Below are 25,688 nucleotides of genomic sequence, written 5' to 3' on the forward strand. Positions count from 1 at the left end.
ATTCGATTTGCTACTTACACACTATCTGCATAAGAGAAAATGCACATCGATTTTTATTGCTGATGCTGCTTGATGAAAAATCAATAAAGAAATGTTGAACAAGTACTACATGCATGTTTTCCCAACATGACAGCGGATCGCTGAGTCGTCTCTCTTAGAGAAACATAAGTGGGAACTCCATCACGAGGTGACGGGAATATAGAAAAGAAAATAATCTTCTTTTGTCCCTGGAATGGCCCTCTAGGGGTCTCCCAGTCAGAGTGGATGTGCTGTCTGAGAAGGATGCCAGGTCGCTCATCTCAATTCTCAAACGCTGCAGCTGCATGCAGGGAGATAGTGTAATGGCAGCTAGTCTTTTTGCTTGCTTGCTGAAGGGGCGTACATCATCTTGGCTGCCAGGACTCATGCCACAAAGCCTGTTTAAGCGGCTCGCTAGAACAGGTTTTTTGCACTGGTGGAATTAGAAAGTGACACTCTTTTTCCAGTCGGGCCTTTCTCACTTCTCTCCTCAGCTAATCTTTTTTTAAATTTTGCTTTACCACTAAAATTTATTTTTTTTTTTTTAAATTTACCAATTCAAATTAAGCCACCCCATTGTGGTTTTATTTTGACGATGCTGCACACCATTTCGACGCTGTGCAGCAACACCAAAGGCACCTGGCAAAGCCAAAATGTCCAAAAGGCAAGACTTATTTACTTTTCCAATGCTTCTTCGAATAAGTCACTATTTGTGGTACGCTTTCTGAAAGATTTGCTCTCCTTTTTTACTCCAGTCCATTTATGTTTCTCAGTGAGATTTGAATCTTGTCCTAATGTTCTTTATGTATAACTTCTTGCACACAGTTGCTCGGACCAACTTCTGATTCAAAACGGAGAATTCCTGGTGGTAGCGACTGTAGCTTGAACAATTAGCGAATTTAAAGCCTTCTCAGCGTAAACTTAATTTACAGTCTTTTTATCCAAATACATTTTTTTCTTTGTACCTGCCTTTACTTTGTACTAAAAGGGGTCTCTAACGTTCACAAGAGCAATCCATTACTCTCCCCTCTCTTCTCTCCTCCTTTTCCAGTCAACACAGAAAGAATGACCAGTTTTTTGCACGCTTTGGTGAAATCAAGAAGGCCTAATAAGTGACTAAGCACACCTTTTTGTGCTAAGCTACTCTGGCCAGCTGGAGTTAGTGCCCACTCTTCCAGGACTACGGTGACTTCAATGGCTCCCACCAGATATATTCTGTGGGTTAACGTTGGCTCAGTGATAACCTTGTCATCGTAGCACAAAATTGAGAAGCATTTTTGTCTCACAGTGATAGGTACTTTGCTCAGGCTGTGATGCATGATTTCCTTTGTTAATCAGCACTAATCAAACCCGCCACCAAGTAGGGTATTGCGTTGGCACTCATTCATAGTGAGCAAACTGCGGGAAGAAGTATTCATAAGAAGAAAAAGTTACTCTCCTATGTGAACCATAGGTCACCACTCTTCCTCCTCCTCTACCTCACATACCTACGTCAGCATGTGCTGTCTGGGCTGAGTTGTGGCTAGAAGATATTGTTAGTGTGCAGAACCTGCAGGAAGGACTAGCCATCAGAAACAATGCTTAGCAGGTTTCTGAATGCAGAAGACAGGTGAAACAACTTTGCCTGTTGGACTCTTAACATCTCAGACAGTCTAGAAATGCTTGGATTACTGATTGGTACTAGAAAGACAACATATCTTCAATCTACTAGTGCTCCTGGAATTTCACTTCTAAGGGCAGGGTCTTTTCATAGATTCTACATCCCAATTCGTAATGTGATCATATTCTTGGACCAGAAGTGACAAGGAATCATAGAAGGGCAGGGGAGAGCATTTTAAGTGGTGAGATGAGGCAGGAGAATAGGAGTAATGAACATTTTTGCTAAGTAATTCGAGAATAACCACCTCATCCCCTTCTTTGTCTCAGTTTTTTCATAACTAATAGACAATAAACAGGAATAGACTCATCTCAATTGTAAAATGAAAAACACAAATGTGCCAAATTTTAAGTTAATTGCAGTCCCAGCAATAAATAAGGGACGCTAGAAAAACGTTGAATCCACTCATACTTGCAGTATGGAGAAAATACCAGTACTACCAATATTCATGTTTCTCTTTTAGGCCCTTCACAGTTATTGGTGAGAAATGAAAACTGAAGGGGTTGACCAAGTAGGCATATAGCAGCTTTTGACTTTCTCGCTCATGTTTCACAAAAACGTGGTTTTAACCCAGCAAATAGGGTGAAAGGCAAGTATATAAGCCAGTTCCAAGGGACCCCCAGAAGATGTAAATGTTATTTGCACTCCAGAAGAGGGAAAAAAGGAAATATCTTATGAAGGTCAGAGTACAAACGTCAGCTCCTTCAAACCAATATGAATTTAAGTAGGAATTGTACTTTCGGGTTAGGAAACTAGACAGAATTAGTCATCATTTGAAAGAAAGGTAATACAAAAGAAAGATCCCGAGCTGGTGCAAGAAGTCTGCTGAATGGATTCAGCAGAGAGAATCCATACACTCGGAAATCACCACCCTTTTAGTGGAAAAAAGCTTGAAGGAAGTCTTTAAACAAGAGGCAGAGTGCAAAGGTACATAAAGACAATGCCAACCCCAGTGACAGGAGACCACCCCAACCCTAACACTACCACCATCATAGTAATGACGATATGTAAAAAGTCTCAGAGGACAGGTTCATTAAACTCAGATGTTCTGAGCTTGTATTGCTTTTACTTCAAATATCGACAAAGTCAATAAAATTTGTTCCAGGCTTTGTTCCGGGCTCATATATGTAAAGCCAGAAATGTCTACACAATGCTTGTGACATCTGAAACATAAGTTCAGAATGCTATTGTTCTTTGTGATCACCACAGCCTGAACGGAGGCAAATGTGAACAGAAGCCTGTAAACCACAGTTGATCTCCCTCCTACCGGTGCCTCAAAGCCCACTCCACTGAGGTCTATAGTAAAGATCACAGGAGGATTAAGGCACGGAGGCAGACATTTAAAGAGCCTAGAAGGGTGCAGACAAGCCCACAAGGCCAAATACAATTTCCACAGACATAAAAATTACCAACGGTACACTGGCGATGAGGGACATTCCTACACGTCCTGCAGGAGGCATCCCGAGCCTGTTACTGTACCTCAGTGGAAACAGTCTTCCTTCTGATTTTAGACTGTAACCGTGAGTGGTCTATTTTTTTTTCATTTTGTACTGTTGAGAGATATCATTTTTTTTTCTCATCATTGGTGTTTTTATTTTCTTTCCGCTCGAGCGTTGTCACGTGCTCCTGTTTCTATGACAACGCGTCTTGCAGTCATTGATTTTGACGCACTTCAGCAGAGCGTCTAGTTTCCAGGGCAACAGCTCTCGAGGTCACGCTGTCATTAATATTGACGTGCTTCATCGGAGCGTCTGGTTTCCAGGGCAACGGCTTCAATGCGTTTCTTCTGGACAACTCCACATGGCATTCTCTAACTTTGACGCGCTTCTCTAGAGAGTCCAGTTTCCAGGGCAACAGCTCTCGCATTTCAACACGCTTTATATGGGCAGATCCATGGGTCTCACGTATACTCTAATGCATCTGCAACATTAGAGCATTGGTTTGTTGGACGTATCTGACTGGTTCTCTTGTCGTTAACTCAAACTGAGTCCAGTGGCCTACTTTCAAAATACAAGAGGAATGCAACAGCTTTATTTTTCATCTCTAATTTCAGCCTGTTGATTTTGTTCTTCTGCGACAGGCATGCAATTTTCTACACCTTACGCCAGTCTGTGGATTTTATTTTTCATCCTAATTTCAGCCTGTTGATTTTATTCTTCTGCGACAGGCACGCAATTTTCTACTGCAACAGGCACACAAATGTTCTTCTTTTTAGCTTTATGTCAGTCTGTGGATTTCGTTCTTCTGCGACAGGCATGCAATTTTTTCTAGTGCGACAAACACGCAAACTCACTTCTTTTGAGACGCTCATTTGCAACAGTTTTTGATTTTTTTTTTTGCCTTTTCTCCTCTTTTTGTCGCTAACAATGCAGAATGTTGCTGCTCCTCCTTTTTTTCTCTCCACTCCGGTTGATCCTCCAATCAAGTGGGACAGGCGGAAGAAAGTTTTCAAGAAGTATTCTAGATTTTGTGGGACTTCGCTTAGTACTGAGAGGAGAAATGCCCTATTATTTCACTGTCTAGCTACAGAAGGTCAAGAGGTTTTTGATCATCTCCCTGACATTCCTGACAGTGAAGCCATCAGTCTAAACGAATATGAAATTTGTATTAAGAAATTAGACTTGCATTATTTACCGAAGGTCAGCACTATTTTAGAGAGGAACTACTTTGGTAAGAGACTGAAGTTTGAAGGAGAGTCTATTGAAAACTATGTTACTGATTTGAGACGTCTAGCTTCTTCATGCAAGTTTGGTTCTTGTCTTGATGAACAAATTTGTGACCAGTTTATCCTAGGTTGTAAAATTAATAAAGTACGTGATGAGTTATGGTTGTTGGATGATCCCCATCTAGATGAGGTAGTTATACTTGCAAAAAGAATCGCACACTCCTTGAAACGTGTCGAGGTTATGAAAAAAACAGGATTCTAAATAAATGTCTGTGGTGAGGGACAGTGAACCTAAAAATTCTACTTAGGGTATCGTCAATAATTTTTTTTTTTATAGGTGTGGTAATGAGGGACTTTTTGCTAATGATAGGGTTTTTCCAGCTATTAACAGTTTCTGTTCTTACTGTAAGAAGAAGGGTCATTTTGCTGCGGTATGTAATCAACGGAAAGCTAAACAAACTGTTAACTCCGTTGATAATCACACAGAAGATGATACTGATTTCCAGTGTGGTCAGATTGTGTTACAGATATCGGACTACAGCATCAAGAGCCCGGTAGATTTTGTTTTGGTGGAAGGGGAAAAGATCTTAATGCTCTTTGACTTTGGTGCAAAAATCACAATCTTTTCTAACCAGATCTTCCAGGAACATCTAAGAGGAAAGGTCAGATTAACTGTACCTGATATCAGACCATGTGCATATGGTGGAGAACCAATAGAGTTGCATGGTTACTTTCTAGGTGTGCTCGAGTATGGTCAACGTTTTGCTTCAGACAAAATCTATATTTCAAAAAAAGGGGACAGCATAATTAGTTGGTGGCATCAAAAAGATTTGGTATGCTATACCCTAACAATTCTCCTCCTATAATTCTTAAAGAGCAGTTTTGTGTTGAGGAAGTGAGAAATGTGAATTCTGATTTGGTGACTTCTCTTGATCGTGACTTTAGAGACCTTTTCAGTGACAAGATAGGTTGTATGAGAGGATATGCCCACAAGATTAAGTTGCTTTCTGGTTATATTCCTTTCTGCAGTAAGGTTCGGAATGTATCTTTCTCCATAAGAAACAGAATTTTGGAATATAAGGAATGAACTAGAATGTGGTGATGATCTATTAATGAGAGGTACAAGATTGGTTCCTCCCTCAAAGGTGAGAGCTCAATAATGATAAATCAAGCTCACGACAGTCACATGGGCATTTCAAAGACTAAAGAGAGGTTGCGTTCCTCCTATTGGTGGCCGGGTATGGATATTCAGGCTGAGAGGGTGGTGAGAGATTGCCTGCTGTGTGCCGTGAGTGAGAAAGCTTTGAAACCTAGAGTCCAAATTATGGTGAATAGGGATGCACCGAGAGGGCCGTGGCAAGACATTGCTTTAGACATTTTAGGACCCATTCATGGTAGTAGTATGGCTGAATATGTGATTGTGGCTATTGACATGTTTTCGAGGTGGCCTGAAGTACATTTTACTAGGAGTATTGAGACGAGCAAAGTGATAGAGTTCATTAAGGACTTGATGATCAAAGAAAGCATTCCCTCTACTCTCCTCACAGATAATGGGGTACAATTAGTTTCTGGAGAGATGAATGATTTCTTGAATGGATGTGGAATTAAACACAAACTGTGTGCCCTGTACCATCCAGAGTGTAATGGCATGGTAGAACGTTTCAATCAAGTCCTCAAAGAAACTATTTCCATGGCTAAAAACAGTCAATAGAATTGGAAGCAGGAGGTGTTGAAAAAGGTCTATGTATATAGACACACTCCTCACTCGTCTACGGGTCTGATGCCTTTTGCTCTGTTTCGGGGTAGGCGTGGTAACACTGGTTTGGAACCCAATCGGGTCATAATCTCCTTGATGGTAGAGGCAGAGTGGTGTTGGATGACAGCTGGATGCAGAGGGAACAGGAGAGGAAGGTGAAGAGTAAAATTAATTTTGATAAAACACATGCTGTGAAGAAAACTGTGATTAAGGTTGATGATTGGGTTTTAATCAAGAATCCTCTCATGAAAAGCAAACTGTCTGGTCCTGTGAAGGTTGTGAAACTATTTACTAATGCCGTGAAAACTGATGTCAATCCAATTTGGAATCTGAACAGAGTTGTCAAGCATGGCAGTGATCACGAGGACTTGTATAAAGATGATATGCACAGAAATGCTTTTGATAATTTCTCAGAGAATCCAGACTTAAGAAGACTGGAAGATCCGGCTGCAGCTTCGCAGAGGAGTTTGGGAGTGAGGAGATCGAGCAGACTTGTCAAACTACCTTCGCATCTTAAGAACCATGACATGTCATAAAGAGCTAATGTTTTTATAATTTGTTTTATTTGTCTCACATTGAGGGAAGGAGAGGTGTTGTATCCGCTTGCTTAGAATGCGCGTGTGGGACGGAATGTAGAATGAGGTGAGTAGGAGTAGGAGAGAGACGGTTGCTGTGGGAGTTGGAGGTCGGGATGCTTCCTCTATGAGATACTTAATCTTTTACAATAAATACCAAAGACGTTTAACTCTGCTCTGCTTCCCGTGTTCATGTAACCGCCTCCGTCAAGCTTACAACACAAAGTACTGTGCAATTACGCTATGTTCTGTTTATCTCTTCTGTAAGGGACTTTTTTTTTTTTTAGCATTTGCCTGTTTCACTTCGACACTGTGGGTGCTTGTTCAGTCCTTTCAGGGGCTTTTCCAGGGCCAGCTTGCTCTCCCCTCACTGTTTTTTTTATGTTGTGTAAACATGATTCTGATTCTCGTGCATAATTTTAAAAGGTCACAGTAAAACACGATCCATGTGTTTATGCAAGAGCTGATGGAACTGGAAGAAAATGCGCTCTCATATTGAGTGGTTTATTTGTTTTGTCCCCATCGCCTGCACCATTTTTTTAGTTAAAGTATATTTTGTGTTCGATTGTTAACCTTGATGAACTAATTCATAAAATATAGTGCTGAAACAAATGTGTAAGGATCGAGTCTTGACAGTATGTTAGTTAAACGAACAGAGCTACCCAGGTGCTGAAATGTGTCTTCGGGACATTAAAGAAGTTTCAGGAAATTTCAAACAGCACCCTGGGGCCGTGTTAGGTATGTCTCATAAAGCTCAAAACTGGTGCCTAAGCCTTTTATAAATCACCACTGAGCACTTAGGTACGTCTCAATGCAAACATGCTTCCCGTCCAATGCTACGCGAACTGAAACTGGGTCACTTCAGCGTCTCAACTGAGATTGGACTCATGCTAAGAGTTGGAACTGCAGGAAAATTAACTAGCATTTTCAATGCAACTGGTCTCGCATTTGCTCGAATTACAGCTATTAGCTTTGTGAACTCCTAACAGGACTTTTCTTGCCATATAAATGAAAAAACAGAAACGCAGAGCAATCACGCTATGTAAACCCCAGCGCAATTGCGTTGAGATTTTTTTTCTTTTCATTTGTGTGGCAAGAAAGGTCCAGATAGGAGTTTACAACGCTAATAGCTCTAACTCGAGCAAATGCGAGACCCGTTGCTATTAGCTTTGTAAACTCCTAACCGGACTTTTCCTGCCATACAAATGGGAAACAAAACGCAGCGCGATCGCACTATGTGAACCCCAGGGCGATCGCGCTGTTTTTTTTTTTTTCATTTGTGTGGCAAAAAAAGTCCAGTTAGGAGTTTACAAAGCTAATAGCTCTAACTGTTTGGATAGTCACTTCTCCTGGCCTTACTAAAACGCTGTACCAGCTATGTGTATTATTATTACTGCCTCGCATTTTGCCTTTGAACTAAAGGCCTCATTATTTGGTCCCTTATAATTCCAATGTGACCAATAACCCCTATTATCAGCCAATGACGCAGGTAACAGCAGTTACGGCCTCTGCGCGAATAATGACATTTGCAGAAACACAGCTGATTGGTTTTGCCCAAAGATTTTGCCTGCTGTAAATCTTTTGAAATCTCCGGGTCAAACTAAGAGGCAAAAGGCATGTTAAGGTAAGTAAATGTGCAAAAGAGCAAAATCATTGCTACTGCACGTCCCTCACAGATTGGTGAAAAAGTTCTAAACCTTTCGCAAGGAGAGTTTGACTCGTCCTGAAAATTTGAAATGCAACATGAAATACTTCCAACATCAACAGGAAGCCACATTTTTTCAAGAGAATTTTTAAATATTTTTAAAGCTAATATTAACCCATAGTACTGCTTATGACCTGCTTTCTCATCCACATTTGCTTCTATTAGAGCGAATTCCAAATCCTTACACTTAGCATTGTCAATAAAAGAGACCACAATCCCTCGCTAAAGAAAAAGGAGAAGAGTCAAAGGATTTGGGTCTATGGTATGGTCAATTAAATTTACATAGCTTAGTGCATGCTACAAGTCTCCTAAAGTAAAAAATATTTTGCACTAACCTTTTCTTGCACTGCTTTGCTGCTTGAATTTTTTTTCTCGATCAGCTCCTGTTTCTCCTGTTTCAGTTTGTCTAAAGTGGCTTCCAAAGGAGATACCTGGTCTTTAGCATCCTAGAAAAGAAGAGTCAAAGACTGGTTGTTAACTGTTACCCAGAATGGAAACCCAAACATAACATCAATTACTTAACATGGAACTATAATTATCCAGCATTGGTATCTTTCACATGTTTGAATCATTCCCAGTATTATGCTCCTGTCCAAAGTCAGGGAATAAAACCTGAGGCACTTACTACTGTGAAATTGTGGATTTTTCGTGACATGAGACAGGACACCACCGTCAGAAGAGAAGACATCTGCATATGTAAATATCGATTCTCAAGGAACCAGGTACTGAAGTTGAGAGATGGAAAGGACTGGTGAAGTAGTAGTAGTAGTTCTTTATTTTGGCTAATGAGTCATTAAAGTTTTACACCTAATACATTAAAACACATTCAAATAAAATGAACTATACACTCGTCAAATAAAATCAACAATAAGCAATAAATATACAAATTAAAAGGCCACACACATATAGTGCTAGCTGATCTCAGAATTTCCTCATAAAGTGCAATAAACCAGCACATATTTTTAAAATAACAAGATCAATATCAAATAAAATGCGAGTATCAGCCTAAGCTTAGTAGCATCAAGTTTAAAAATGCAATCACAATCATTGTCGCTCATCTCATATTGGACAACGTTTCACGAAATGCTACACAGTTTTCTATTTGGACCGTCTAAAAGAACAGTAGCTGGGCAAAATGCAGCTATTGAATCTGTGCCTCCCATTGGCCTACTTGGTTAAGAATCATTGGGGAGCATCACTTTCGATCGGATTTTCCATGCCCACTGCAGAAAATGAGAGACGGAGAACACAATCTGTTCTTTTGGGTCACTTTTCAGGATCCTTAGTGCTTCCCAAATAATGTCTCACATCCACAGGCACACACACTGCGATGATTCGTGTCTTACGAGGCAGTGAGTAGCTAGGACAGAAAAGGAAAAAGTGTTCCTATGTTTCTTTATGCTGCAGGTAGTACGAACAATGGTTTGGTGAGCGACCTGTTTTGTCCCACTTAGATGTAGATGATCTTAGCGGTAAGGTGCCACATCTAAATTGTACATATAGGCATTTCGCTTGAAATTGAAAAATTCTGTCCATGTATGATTCCAAGCTAAGGAGGCATTTGTGACTCAAAAACTGCCCTGTTATACTCCCTTTTGTTTGATCGTTCCAGATCTGCATTATAACACATTTACAGTAAATATGTTTCGATTTCGGAGTGTCTCCTTTAGCTATTTCTGGTGGGGAGTTCCATAATTTTACCATTTCCATTAGCCACGGGGTGCAAACTTGTTTGTCACAAGAGATTAGTTCTGATAAAGATTCCCTGTAGGGAGTCAACTCCAAGGTTGACCAAAGCCACACCCAATATAACAATGGCTTCAAAGAGACTACTAAATGGATGCTGCTTAATGCTAGGTCAAGTCTCAAAGGTATGAAGGGGGTGCTCATAGGTAGATTAAAAAGGGCCCTAACGAATTTATTTCTGTCTGCGTGAGTAACGTTGCGTCAGCATAGCCCCATAACTCAGCCCTGTAGGTGGCTGCTGCCACAGCTGTGGCTCTGTATACTCTATGGGTAGGTGACACAGACCCCCCAAGGTGGCCTTGTGCTTCCTCCCAATTGCCATTGCCCTGAGATGAAGTATAGTTTTACTTTTCTGCCATTTAGGCCCCCCAGGACAGGTTATCTGCCAGTCTTACTCCTAAGTAGTCAACATTTTTTACCTGTTCTAATGGAATGCCCTCGATTGTCATCCTGCCTCTAAAAGACTGGTGAGGGTTTATTACCATAAACCTGGATTTAGGTGGGTTTTATTCTAGACCCCTATTTGAGCAAAAAGCTGCAAAAGAATCCAATTGAGACTGTAAGCCAAAGGGGCTTCTAGAGATGAGGAGAACGTCTTTGTCAAACATCAGGAGTGAGACGGGGACGCCATACTTGCACTGAGTAAGCCATTTAAATTGCTTCCGTAATGTAAAGACTGAAAAATGTAGGTGCAAGTATGCATTCCTGCTTGACTCCCTGGTTCATGGGAATCCTATTCGTGAATTCCCCTCTTACTTTCCACCTCACCTGAGCGTATGTTTCAGTATGGAGGGCTCTCAGAATCTAGAGAAGATTGCTAGGGGCTCCACAGGCTTCCAGGACCCTCCATAGGTTGCCCCTCGGAACCAGATCAAATGCAGCTCTCAGGACTATAAAAACAACATAAAGATGGTCCCGCTTTAAGGTAGCATACTTCCAGCATAGTGTCTTGAAGCTAAAGACCTGGTTGAGGGTACTAACTTTGCTCCTAAAGCCCGCCTGTGTATCTTCAAGTATACGACTGCAAGTAACCAAGCTTGGAGCCTTGTAAGGACCTGCCTGCAAAACATTTTTGGGAAGTCGTCTATTCAGCTTATGGGTCTGTAGTTGGCTGGCACATCCCTGTTCCCATTTTTATAGATCTAGAGAATGGTGGCTCCACACCAGGATAAAGGAATGACCTCACCTTTCATGATGGCTTTGCTCAGAGCATTAACGTATGGGGACCCACACTTCAGGCTGTCACAAATACAAGTCTCCAGGGATGCCATCCAGCTTGCGGGGGGCTTTTCGTTCTTCACCTGCTTTAGAGCATGGGCCGTTTCAGCTAGAGTAAAACTAGTAACCTCACTGCCTTCATTATGTTCCACTTTTTCAGTGTGAGCTGGGGTAGAGAACACTGTTACAGAACTGTTACTCTAGACCTTAGCCTGAACCTTATCCTGGTCCCACTCACTAATTAGACCAGTACCAGGCAGGCATGATGGAGTATTATCCCTCTCTCTGTCGTCAGAATATCTGGCATTTGAAAACTTTGCACAGCAGGGCCCTGGAGTTACCAGAGATGTGCTAAGAAGCCGAGAGAGGGAACAGCACATGTTGTCTTGGATATTAAAGAAAGCACAAAACAAATCAGGTTTTAGCAGAAGGCATAAACCTCTATGATCATTAGACTGTCCATCCAATAATTTGGTTTCTTGTTCACCAAAAAACAATTGTTTGCCTTTTAAAATGGAGTGGGTTTTGAAAAGGTCTATTTGAGGGAGGCCTCAGACATTGAAGATAGATGAAATTTCGCTCTGATTCAGAACCCTTTTGGGGCAAGAGTGCAGTAGGCTGTTGCATAGTAAACACTAGCACTATGTTAGACACCATAAGAGAGACTCATTGAGAAATGAATCACTTCCCAGAGTCCATTATCAGCCATGTAAACTATGACTAGCAAGTGCTAGTTTGACACCAAATGCAATATGAGGTGCCCATGTTTTCTATTAGTATCATTACCACATTTGGTCGAACCATAGGGAGAAAATGTTTTTGCCCCTGGAAGACATGCTCAAAGTCCCTGCATTTTTACATGAAGAAGTGAATCTGAATTTCCATAGAGTAGTTATTGAAATGTTTCTGCAATTAGCTCTCTCGCCACAACTAACTTGTAATAATCTGTGATAACCAAGATTTTGTTCTTATGGTCTTAAAAGTACCTGGCTCTCTAAAATGATATGTGTGAGCCAATATGTTGCAGAAGGACTCAGTAGACCTGAATAAGCTTGGTTTGTCGGTTCAAGGACTAGCCTAGTGTTCAGCAAGATGGAGCAGGAGCAGATGTTTTGAGAACCTGCATGCAAACTAACCCTATGCAACAGGTGGGAGTAGCCAATAAAACAATAAGTGATTGGGCGGGGGTAAGACTAAGTGTATCGTAGGTATGTAAACTCATCTACAGAAGAGGAAAAACATTTGTTGGATTGTCTCCAGACTGATTAGCATGAACACAAAGCTCTTAGAAGTAATCAGAGACATGCAAGGGATGTACACACTGAAGAGGGTCTTGCTGAAACAACGGCTCTTCTAAAAGGGATACCATGCCCTTTGTCTTAGAGGAAAGGAAGGAAAGCAGGCAATATAATGCTTACTTTAAACGATACAGACAAATTAATGTTTTAGAAAACTCAAAGGTTTCATCAGAGGTAGAGGACAAGACAGAGACCCCGGGTTATTGTAGTTAATGACTTCCCACAACCTCCTCCAAGAGAAATAAAATCTCAATCACAAATGTTAAAGAAAGCTTTTACCACCCAGTTCGTGCATAAAAACGTATTCACAGTACAAAAACAAGCACTGGCAAAGTTAATAGGTCTCTCTTGAATGTGCTATTGCGTGCAAACAGCATTTGTGCATGCCTGTGTTCGCATGTCACAGGGTTACAGCGAGGCTAAACAGACTCTGGGTGTTATGTGTTTTCGAATGCTTTTGTAGCATGTGCCCGCTGAGCACAGTCTCATGAGTGTGTGTTCCTTTGTTCACTGAATGCCGTCTCTTGGGGTGAAATGTGACTGGTGCTTCTCCAACACAATGGCTAAAGGGTGCAAGTGGTTACCTTCCTGGATGTTATAAAGTGACTGAAACGTTCCAGTGGCTGAGGAGACAGATACAGCTGTGATTAGTCAAACCTTAAAGATGACAGTAACAAGGGCCATCCATTGCAGTGCTTAGACTACTGACATTACCTGCACGGCAGTGGAAACCCTCAACAAGTGGATTGACACGCCTATCCACTTGTGTGGATGCTGGTGAAAGAGAGATACTCCTATTGGTTGATAAAACATATGAAGGACACCTTATTGGAGCTGACACTGAAAGGGACTCATTCACGAGAACCAGCAAGGGTAAGGAGGCAGAACTAATTCCCATCTCTTTACATTTTTGTTTTTTACTTCATGTTTATGAACAGGTACTGGTTATCATCAAATCCAACAACCTCATATAGTAAATATCAAAAGAATGCTAGAGTTTACAGTGTATAGGTTACAAAAGACATAGGAGGATAACGGGTGCGCCTCTAAAATCCTAAAATCCAACACTTCAGAAGATTGCCCTTAAATTCTGTCCAAATTTGTAGAAAGAAGCACAAATAATTCAGACACATATAGACAAAGACTCTGTTAATTACCTTTGTGAGAATAAGACTACACTTTAAATGTTTTTAAATAAAAAATATATGTTCTCGTTTATTCAAAGAAACAGAAATAAAGCATGAGAACACTCAATAATTCATGAGACAACAATTACACTATATTTTGTGAGGGTTGATTCTTACCCTTATCTCTCTGAGTAACGAATTGACCTCTGTGGACAGCTCTACACTCTGCTCGTTAAGCTGTTGCCGACGCTGAAGGTTACTTGAGATGTGCAATTTTTCCGCTCTGATCTCATTAACTGTGCTTTTTAGCTGCTGGATCTGCTCCTGTTGGTCCTGTATACGTTTGCGCTTCAACTCAATCGTTCCAGAAACTGGTAGAAAAGAACACAAAATCAAAGTGTGAGAGAACTGATTTAAAACGGTGGTATACGAGGTACTGCTGAAAATATTGAATAGCATTGTTTAGCAGGCCAGTACCCTTTAAGTTGATTGATTAAAGGTTTATGAGACAGCCCCTTGTGAGGTGAATTGCATTATTTAGATTTCTAAGGTTAATAAAATAAGGAAGAAATCCTGAAACATGCACACCTGGCCAGAGTAACCCATGTGAAGATGGAATCCTGATTTTCTTTTGGCCATAGCACATATGAAATCCTGCATTCGTTCTGAGGCCCAGGCTTGGACTTGACCACAAGACGCAGGGCTTGGTTCTAAGGTAAGGAGGGGTACCAAAAGCATACCGTCTATTCGACACAAGGTTATCGTATGTGCAACTGGGACATGAACTGTGAGTGGTACTGGCAGCAAACCGGTTTTGAATTCATAGTATTGGACGGGGATTTTTACTGTACAAAGTGAGAGCTCGTATCCTATAAGTCCACTCCTATAAAGATCATCTTATATGTCATGACCCAGGTCTGACATTCATGCATATATGTTGAGTGCTGGTGTATTTATGGGTAATGGCAGAAGTCCTCTATGTTGCTTGCAATTGGTGAAAACTGAAGCCAGTGAGATTCAATATGGATGGCACCATGTTTGACCTGACACCAGACGGAGGTGTAATTTAGCCTCCCCAGTGGTGGAAGTGTATTGCCTACATTTGGTCTAAGGTGGAAGAATGGGTGTGTGTGCTGAGGAACAGAATCAGTTTTATTGAGGGAGCGAAGTTTCTGAGCAGGGGTCTCGTCCTTTTGGATTCCCCTTAAGTGGTATAAAAAGAAATGGTGATGGCATCCGAGTGCATAGCCCCATATTTATTGTGATCATGTTATGGGTTCTTCTTGGAGCCATTACCATCACTACATTATGGGAGGGCAATCACTTTAACACAAAGACTGAAGCCAGAAAATGAAATGTAACATAGAACTGCATCAAACTAGTTCCTGGATTTTAGACAGTGGATCCACCCCCCTGCTTGTAAACAGTGAATACAAGTGAATGCTAAGTTTTCCAATTGGTTCCATTTCCAAGTTTCTTCAGTGCCCAAGGGCGAGGGCACTCCACAGAGTACTCAATGAGTTGCTGTGATCCTGGGCTGGTAGTGCTGATAATAGTGTCCCTGAGGTAAGAAGATATCACATCAAGTCTGCACATTGTACTGGAGAGCTGAGGGGCCACTGAGACCTTGGAGCCCGCTTGCCTGCTGAGCGAGAAGGAATGTCTTGTTCCATAGGAGCTTTCTGTCCGAGTAGGAGAATCTCAGCTGCCGGGCCTGAAGAGAGGTGCTGTCTAGGACAACTGGAATGCCTTGGAAGTGTGATGACTCAAGAGTGCCTGTGTATTTCTCGGTTACCCTGTATGCACAAGATAAGCCACTTGCAACTCATCAGTATGCCCGTTCCTTCCACCACCACCGAATACCAGAGATTTTAGGACAGTGATCCTGCACCATTGACCAGTGGACAGAATTCCCCCAATCGTGATGTCCAGACCTGTCAGATCAGTGTGCATTTGCCTGTGGAGCTGCAGCTTCTATTTGCCGGCACAAATTCAATGAGGAGGGGCACCAGAACGAGCCTTGAAACCATAAACATGATTCTTCACACTCTACAGATGAAGACTGCACTCTCACGCATGGCACTCCAAAGTAATACCATATCAGGTAACACTAACAATGGAACAAAATACTGACTGGGTACTTGTGTAAGAGATTTTGGTAGTACTTTGCTGAGATTACAACTCACTAAACAGAGCTGTGTGATCAAAGCATACAGACATTTGGGTCCCAAAACTCAGGATAGCTGGCCCTTTCACCATAGAGAGCCTGTGTTTGTGCTTAAATCTAAAGCATCTGTGTACTAACCCCGTAGCAGCAGTAGAATACCTCCACTGTATTGCTACATATTCTTTATGTATAATATTCAGCTCTGGTGTAATTATATGACTTCCCTTTTCTTAAAAGAAAAGCACTAGGGTGGATATTCATTTACTATGTCTCCAGTTTGACTGTGAGTTCTGAGTCACGACTCACTACACTATCTCCCTGAGAAGTCTAAGAGTGCTCACCCTTGCAACCCTAAGAAGCAAGGGCTTTAAGGGTGCACCTGGCTTGCTTTCCAGTTCCAAAGTAGGATAGAACGGAGGTCACAAGAAGCATAAGATACCCATGGTTGTGGCCGTGCCTGTACTGTGCGTCCCTCAAACTGTGGTCTTTCACCTACTGTTTTACGTTTTTTTTTTTTTTTTTGCACAGCTCTTGCCTCATTATCTGTTGCGCATTGCATAGGACACCTAGTTTAGAAAGATGCTTAGCCTTTACTGTCTTGTAGAAGTTAAGCAGACTCTAATGAAGATGGTTGCCGATGGAGAATCAACATCCGCCTTTGGAGGAAAGGAGGCCCTTTAGAACATAAGCTAGAAAGAACACAAAATACCATATATTTCGGTGCACAATGATGCATGTCAATTTACAAACTGGCCGATGAGTTTTCTGCTTGGCTTTTTAAATTTATGAAAACTGTAATACAATTGCCGACCAAATCAAGAATCCTACTGAACGGACACGAATCAGTTCTGTCACTCAAAAAGGAGCTGATACTGTGGATGTTCAAATTCAGTTCGCTTTTATTTGTACCTTTTAATACATGTGCTCACTTATAATTCAAGAGCACTCATCTTGTCGAGGGACCGTCTATTCCCCAAAGAAACCCGCAGTTCCGGGCTTTGCATCCTTCCTGCCCGCAGGCTAAACAGTCACTTTACATGTATGCAACCTTTACCTTGTGGCCTTCTTTTTACCACCTGACATTCCATGTAGTAAACTTGTTTTATTGGCCCATTTTTAGCAGGCCACTCCCTTGGCTATACTTCCTGGCACCATTTCCTCTGAGCTTTCAGGTCCCACCTCCAACAGCAGACAGTTTCCTGGGCAGTCTCCTCTTTTGACCCCACCATGTAATCATATTTTTTATTGTGATTTTATGCTTTTCCTTTTTTTTAGTGTGATTCACACACACCTTCTAGGGCGTAAAAGACACCTCTCTCTGGGCCCCAGGTCCACCTTCAAGGTGAGATTAATTATCGGGTATTCTCCTTCATTAGTTGACCAAACTATGTGTACAACCCTATCCATTTTATTTTTCTGTCTTCTTGTTTTACCCTCTTTTAATGCGATTTGCACATGCCATCAACGGAGTAAGAGACCTCAAATCTCTATTTAAATATATAAATATGCCTCGTTTTCGGTCTTTCTCTTGTTCTCTTTAAAGATATCAGCTTTATTTTCATGTCTGTATTATTAATTGTTTCAGTTCTTGCTTGCACTCCTCTATCCTGATGATGATCCCGAGATTTTCACTGGGATAGAACCTTCGTCAGCTTTAAACACGGACCCAATGGCACCAGCATTACATTAATGGGCCATGCAATTCTTGTTCTACTTATACACATACTGATCATGATTTATCACTTGTGTGTATCACTCATTTAAAAAAAAGCACCAAGCATGTTTCTTCACTAAGTACCCACAGTGTCACCATTATTAATGCTTCTTTCATTTTTCATACTTCGGTTAAAATACCATTTGGATATAATTTAATAGATTCATTTTTAATTAGGGACAACTCTATGCCAGAATAAAATGTATGCTCCAGGTTCCTAGTTATTTCTGGGTTTCTCTTGTATAACTAATACTATTACTAGACCAGCTCTGGACATGACTTCAGCAATTACTTTGGACAGATCTACTGCATGGGCATCAACCATATTTTGTCTAGCTCATGCTAGTCAACTTGGTCCCATTTACCCTGATGCGTTGCAGATAATTATACATGCTTGGGAGGCTCTGAGCTTTGATGCCTCCCTTGCCCTCTCTGTAACTCACAGACACTAACCAACTTCTGAAAAGTGGGTTTTCCAACCCTTGTTCAGAGTGAAAGTAAGTTAGATACATGTAGAATTTTTGGGCTGTTGCACTTGTGGCCTTGTGCACCCCATTTGTAACAGCAATTCCTATGGTTGGCTGTCTGGTCTGGGAAGCATCCCAGCCACTGTTTTCTGCTTTGAGACACTTTGAAATGGACTCCACGTTTTTCCACCTACGAGTCACCATGGTTACCTTTAGATGCTTAGACCTGCTGCAAGATATTATGTCACCATGCACTTTAGCAAACAACCCAACAGTTGATTAATCAGCAGCAGATGAAACATTCCTTCAGAAATTCAGACATTCCTTCAGAAATTCAGACATTCTTCAATTGGCATATCAACTCAAACTTGCATGAATGTCATGATTTTCCCCTGACATCATCAGCATCTTCGTAGGCATCTTAAACCTTTTTTCTAGTATTGAGCTAGAGTCAGAGGATACTTCATACACATGCTCCATTCTGTTGTCATTCAACACCTTAATGAACAAATTAATTACCTTTAGTGGATACCCTAACTAACCACAGATTCCTCAGCTTGGGAATATTTCCCAGACTTCATACTGGATACGGAAACATTAAATCCCTACCCCTAGCTGCTGGCAAACTGAGTCGTGTGGCTGTGCACCAATGTTGTTCTGCTACAGAAGAGACGAGTGGAGCTGCATATTAGTGCACCCATACGTGCTGATGTCAACTGCTTTCTTAGGCTGTCTACACCCTCAGAAGCAGAGTCCATCCACAAAATAACATTACCAGTGTGCAGATCTTTAACTATGGATCTTTTAAGATGGAAAAAGTGTCCAGTTCACCGTACGAAGAGATAAACAGGTCAGTAACGAATCTGCGGTTATATAGAGTATACATGAGAAACATTGATAATGATTGTATGCAACTGGTTCTTCAGATTAATACTTCTATCCACAGATGTCTTACCTCAAAATAAATACTCTTCAAACTGTGGGTCTTTGAATTGGCTCCGATGAAAAAGTCCCCAGGGACATGTGCTGGTGCAATGGGCACGTGGAATGAGCCCAAAATCTTCTGGCAGCTGTTTTTTAGCCACTGCATAGTAGATGTTAGTGCAGAGAATAATCCATCGGCCGATGTTTTTTTTAGCACTGCCTTTCCCACACTTGGTGCACTACTTTTTGATCACTCGATGATGTTAACTGTGGACCTACAGGCAAGCCTTAAAAGGTGGCACTGGCTTATGGCCAAAGAAGAACGGCTTTCATGTCCCAGGTCTTTTATGTGCTGATAATTTGGTAATAACAGACATGACTGAGGTAGGTCTGCAAAGGAAATGTAATGTGCTTCACGAGTATTGTACAAGGAAGAAGCTTCTAGCGAATTTGGATAAAACCAAAGTTATGATGTTTGGTAAAACCAAGAAAATACAAATGGACACTGGGACAAAATAAAATAGATATAGTTAAAAACTGCATATACTTACAGATGTGGTTTAATGAGAACCTAATTAGAATGATAATATAGAATCTCTAAAAGCAATTGTTTTGTCCTCAGTTTGCATTTTAGTGAAGTCCAATAGAGAACATGGAGGTCCCATTTTACTTCCTATCCTATCAGCCTAACTTGCTATAATCTGTTCCCAACTCCATTATGGAACAGAATTGCAGTGCTTAAATAGAAAACTAGTTTGGAATGTTGAGGAAGGTAGGTGTGTAAAGAGATTTTTATCCTTACGTCCGTCAACAATGCTACAGGAAGGACGAGGGAGGGAGAAGTAAAAGTATCTACCCTCTGTAAAAATTAAATTAGACATAGGGATATGTGCTGATCGTGAAAGAGGCCAAGAAATGGTTCGGTGAAATTTGAAGAAGATTAACCTTAAGCCTAGAAGCTGGTACCCTTGAAATTAATACCTGTAATAGACAGCTATGAGTTTTGTCTAAACGCTGTGCAAGGAAAGAGGATATTCGGTACGTTCATTGAAAAGACCTCAGTACAGTTCATGAGAAAGGCCTGGGAAAGGGATGATGGGTTTCCTTATGTCGATAAATTACCAAACTCTTTGTTAAGACATGCTTTATTGAAGTTTATATCTGGCTTAAACCCATGTTTTGAAATTGATCTGCATAGATCTTCATAATATTCTCTCTAAAGAATTCTGCCACTTTGTTACAAAAATCATGTGAGTTTTCTAGACCCTGCAATATCTGTGGTGGCATTAGGGTAACACCCATATCAAACAGTTCTTTAGAAATATTAAGGACAGAATGAATAAATACGCAGGTTTAGCTTTGTTGATCTTTTATATTTAAGAATGAGCACCCTATGCAAATCTTTCTCTTCCACCTTAACGGTCACTTTCCATCGATGTTCCTGTCTCCTGCACTGCTTTTGCAGGTCCTTAAGTTCCTCAGAGAACCAAGGGGCAGATGGTTTCTTCTTACCCTTAGTACTAATTATATGCAAAGGGGCAAAAACAACAATTGCCGATTTCACCCAATTGTTAAAGTTCTCTACTAGAGAGCCCAGGCCTCTGAGATCTTTAACTTTAAATTGCTTAAGGACCTCTGCAAATTTATCAGTCTGAATTTTCTCCCATTTTCTAAAGCTCTTCACAGAGCACAACGTGCTTTCCTCCATGTATACTTTGTACACCTTACACTTCACCACTCTATGGTCCGACCAGCTAAGCGGCAAACACTCATTAACAGACATGGTAGCTGAACTGGAAAATAATTGCATCCGGTGTATGTCCGGCTCAGTGGGTAAGGGCCTTTACCCCTGGAAGAGGCCAAAATTGGCCAGGAGATCCGAGAACGCCATGATATTGCTGCCTGTCTCCTCCTCCAAATGGAGATAAAAGTTCCCCAGGATGGTAAGGGTGTCACCCGCAATGCTTGGTTGAAGTGTGTGGTACCAATTCAAAATGAGCTTCTTTTTGGGGCCTGCTAAAACTACTGAATGTTTGTTACTAGTTTAAAAAAAAAACATCTAGCAACCTTCCACTGCAGTACTGACTAGCTCTAAAGTACAGTTCAGCTTCTCTCTAAAGATAATGGTTAACACCCCTTCCCGCGAGTGCCCCTGTCAAGATTCGCAATCGATCTGAGCAGACTCAATCATCTCATAGATTTCTAAGCTGTGTTTTATGAGAGAGCACAAGTTAACTAAGGCACAGCATAAGCCTTCCTCAGACCGTAATACCCTCCCTCTGTGCTCTTTCTTGGAATTCCATGGAGGGATACTCTCCGGGGACGGCCCCACCTCCTGCTTTATCCTCCATGTAGTCCAACTACATAAAGTACAGCAGTACAGCAGCATCCCTGGCCCCGTCCTGTTGTAGACAGGCTTGCCTTAGGTTTGCCTTCGGCGCGCCAACGGTGGGTCCGCGCACTGGTGTGTTTAAATGTCGGTATGCCGCACATCCAGTGACGAGAGAATGCAGAACTCTAGAGCGCTCCCCTCATATTTGCATAAAGACACCACAAAATGGCTGCTAAAAAAATAAACACGGGCTCTAATAGGTCCTGCATTTGAGCATCATTCCGTAATGAAATTAAATGTCCCTATAAATGTTTAGCTAAATAAAGAACAGTAAAAATCATACCCACACAAATATTGTTAAAGTGACAAATGCGGCATTTGCCTGCAGAGGCAAGCCTCAATAGAGCCGTTCTACAAGACATCGACCATGAGGACCATAGCCCTAGATGACAAAAGAAAATGTACTTGTGGTCTCAATATAAAGTGTGACTGTTTACTGAGATTTGTAAGCGTCAATAAGCAGTGGAGCTTGTGACAAATATGAAATATTTAGATGTGACTCACACAATCGGAAGGTTTTTATCTATGGTCAAAGAAAATTTAAAGGCAGAGATTCTATAGTTAAGTTTGTATGTTCTATTATTAATGGTGATACTATATTATTGTGATGCTTATTGGAAAATACGTATTTTATGTATATGTGCGAAGCATTTTGCCATTTTATCGCCGCTCTCCACCAAAACCAAAACCTAGCTGCCTTGATTTTGCCAGACACGCCTGACCTCCTCTTCCATTTTCCCAGTCTTATCCACATATTCATACAACCATCGCTGTTCTGCGAGCCTTCTAGAGCCACACTACAGTGGTTACTCCATCCTTCCAATGTAAAGAATCCAACCCTGTCTGTGTCAACCAAATGTGGTTCGTTCAACCCCTGCATGTCTTTTGGACTGTTCCCACTGTTTTTGCTTGGCACTGTACTGAACATATGATTTTCAGTAACCTGAAGAAACAAGTAGCCAATACAAAGAAAGGAGCCATGTGCAGAAGAAAAATGTGAACGCTTTGTTATTAGAGTACTACTCACTACATACTTCAAGAAAACCCACTTCATCTATGAACTTTTCCTATGGTGGTTCTGATGCACCTTGGTCCACGCTAACCCATTCCTTGACTCCCAATGCCCAGACAAGATACGTTGCCCTGCTTTAATGTTTCTTTAGAAATAGAAAAACACAAAGCGGCAGCTTATGACAAACACCTAAGATCACTCTTGCCTTTTAACTAGTTTTACTTTAAGCCATTAAGACTTTTAAAAAGTGGAAATCTATCACAAACATTTCGGTTTACAATTTTCTTTTGATTGCTGAGCACTTTTTGTATTACAGATCTCTAACTAATTAGTAAGACATTTCGCATTTTGTTGTTTTTTGCTTAACCACTTTCTTCATTTTATATTTGCACCTAAAACAGTCAGTTCTTTTTAATCAATATTTCTTTTCTAAAAATATCACAGCCTTCTGATTTGAGAACAATTTATTTTTAAAGGGATAGTACGTAAACAGCATGACCGTTGGAAAACTCTAATTCTTTTTAGATGTGTAGTCAGCTCAGGTTTATCGTTCCTAAGTAGACTATGATCAACTAGTGAATATGAAGATAACATGTTTTAATGGGCGGGGAGAGGCCATAAAGTATCTCTTCTGCACTGATGGTGCCAGGAAAAGATCTACCCCTAGATCAAGTACAGAAAAGGATACTTCTGAGAGCAGACAGAAATTAAGGTTTTTAGGTTAATAAAGATGCACCACGTGTGGCACCCCCACCCCAATGCGTAGGTCAAAAGAATCTGGTAACAGGAGGTAGAGAGTGGAAATATCTTACATGCCAGACAGAGGAGGTTTGCCATACAAGCATGCTAGGAAATATACACATAAAGTAGTAAGCATATACAACAAAATAATGATTTAGTATATGAGGGAAGATTGTTGTAGGTTGGACAGAGGAGGCTGACAAATGCAGGCTATACAAGTTTTCTACTTCAAAACGTACATTTAGAAAGTAAAATCAGATTCACAAAATGTTATTTGAATCCAAATTAAAAACAAAACAGAAGAATGAAACATTACGAAGCCAAACCTTATTCTAAGTTCCAGATGGCTGTTGAGATCAAGAGTTAAACTTTCTGAATTGTTTAAACCTGGATCAATTTCTAGTTTCTTAAATTGTTCTATAGATAGCACGTAGATGTGATTTAAACGTCTTACCTGTATCCAAGGTGTGCTGCTTTTCTTGTTTTTCTTGGTTTACCATCTGCACCGTCCTGTTTAGATCTACACCTTGTAGTTTAGCTGCCTGTTGGGCTATTTTCCTATCTACATCTTTCAACTCCATCTGGAACGAAAGAAGCCAAGAAGAAGTTCATTAGTGTGATCCAATGTCATCGGTAAAGCTAATTTTAATTGAGCCCTCACGAAATGGATGACAAGAAATAGAGCTGATTAATGCATTTCAGTTTTACTGTGACAATACATTTCACATCTTTACAATTGCATTGTTTTTTGACAAGTTTACAATGTTAGGCACAAGTAGGCAGATTAAGCGATTTGCTCAGTCTCCCGATTTACGAGTGATGGATGTGAAATGTATTATCATAGTAAAACTGAAATGCATATATCCGTTCTATTGCTTGTAATCCAGTTTCTTGATACATGCAGGCCCCTGTTTCTGCTTTTATACATGCTGATTCGCACCAACGCTATTTTTTCAAGTTTGGCTTGAGTAAACAAATCTACACACTTGCAATCCTATGGGACTATTGACAAACTGAATTCTGTAGTACGTTTTGTAGTACTGTTCAGTCACGTACGAGGAACAGGTGGCGTGGCTGAAAAACTGGGAATACATACTACGAAATAGGAGGGGTTAAGACAGGAGTGAGAAAGGGGCTAGGGAGGAGGTTAGGGCGTGATATGCACTCACCCACAAAAGAGTAAGGCCAATCCTAATCTTTATTGTTTCAGTCTAACTGGCCATAGCGATTAAATAAGTTACCAACTAACAAATCACATCCAAAATACATAAATATAACCTCGGATTGATTGTGGAACTATTTTGTCAATAGCCCTGTACAATTTTTTAACGACCAATTCATTCAATTAGAACTTCACATTGCACTTAGGTCAACCTATATAAGTTTAAAAGGATATAAAAGATAAAAACCAATAAGCGATGTTTCCAAAATAATAACGTGCAAAAATTAAGAGGATGTAGCTAGGCAGACGTGACCACACAGAATAGTAAGTCTTAAATATACTCTTTGTCCACCAATTCCTTCGGCTACCTTGTCACATGGTGCTCTGGCCAGCTGAAAACAAGAATTGACAGTTCTTAGGTCGCTGTTGACACTTCCCATGCGGATTTATGTGCATTTTATCTAGAAATGCTATCTTTAAGTACAAATCTTGGCTATCTTAAGACTGTCTGGAAGGAGACCCACTATAAAGGGCACTCACAAAATACAACCGGTCTAAAGCCCCTTTCTCTTTCAGAATAGTTGACAAGGGGAGCTTCTCAAATCAAGAACACTGTGCCTCTAATTGCACTACTTCCCACAATAATTAGCAAGATAATGGGGGCGATTCCAACTCTGGTGGGCGGCGGCAGCCGCCCGCCAGGCGGGAACCGCCATTTGCCCGCCATACGGCCAAAATAGCGCTGCCCCCATTCCAACATTCCCTCAGGGCCGGCGGGCGCTAAGCAAGTTAGCGCCCGCCGGCCCAGCGGGAATGAGGGCCGCAACACAGGAGCTGGCTCCGAATGGAGCCGGCGGTGCGACGGGTGCAGTAGTATCCCGTCACGCTTTTCACTGTCTGCTAGGCAGAAAGTGAAAACTTCATGGGGCCCTGTTAGGGGGCCCCTGCACTGCCCATGCCAGTGGCCCCAGGGGCCCCAGGACACCCCTTACCGACAGCCTCTTCCTGGCGGTGAAAACCACCAGAAACAGGGTGGCGGTACGGGGGTCAGAATCCCCAGGGCAGCGCTGCTTGCAGCGCTGCCCTGGCGGATTCACCCAGCCGGGGCAAAAACGGCGGAAAACCGCCGCCCCGGCTGGGCGACCGTGGCTTTACCGCCGCGGTCAGAATGACGTCTGAAGCACCGCCAGCCTGTTGGCGGTGCTTCCGTCATTCGTGACCCTGGCGGTCCAAGACCGCCAGGGTCAGAATGACCCCCAATATGTCTAACTCAGGGGACATTATTGCACCATTGATATTATATCTAGGCGATTACTGCGTTACCGTTAGGATCTTTTGGTGTAT

The 25,688-nt window shown here is 41.4% G+C and overlaps 1 protein-coding gene across 2 annotated transcripts in view; it reads right to left on the reverse strand.

The window, feature by feature from the left end:
- Window positions 1-25,688, reverse strand: part of RAD50 (RAD50 double strand break repair protein) — a 484,618-nt gene that overhangs the window by 161,996 nt on the left and 296,934 nt on the right. For both annotated transcript variants that reach the window (XM_069244739.1, XM_069244738.1), the window contains exons 16-18: window positions 23,637-23,763; window positions 13,943-14,136; window positions 8,712-8,822 (exon numbers count right to left, since the gene is read on the reverse strand). In XM_069244739.1, coding sequence (XP_069100840.1) covers window positions 8,712-8,822; window positions 13,943-14,136; window positions 23,637-23,763 — 432 coding nt within the window. The remainder of the gene's footprint in view (window positions 1-8,711; window positions 8,823-13,942; window positions 14,137-23,636; window positions 23,764-25,688) is intronic.

This window comes from Pleurodeles waltl, chromosome 7 (assembly GCF_031143425.1).
Source record: "Pleurodeles waltl isolate 20211129_DDA chromosome 7, aPleWal1.hap1.20221129, whole genome shotgun sequence".
NCBI lineage: Eukaryota > Metazoa > Chordata > Amphibia > Caudata > Salamandridae > Pleurodeles > Pleurodeles waltl.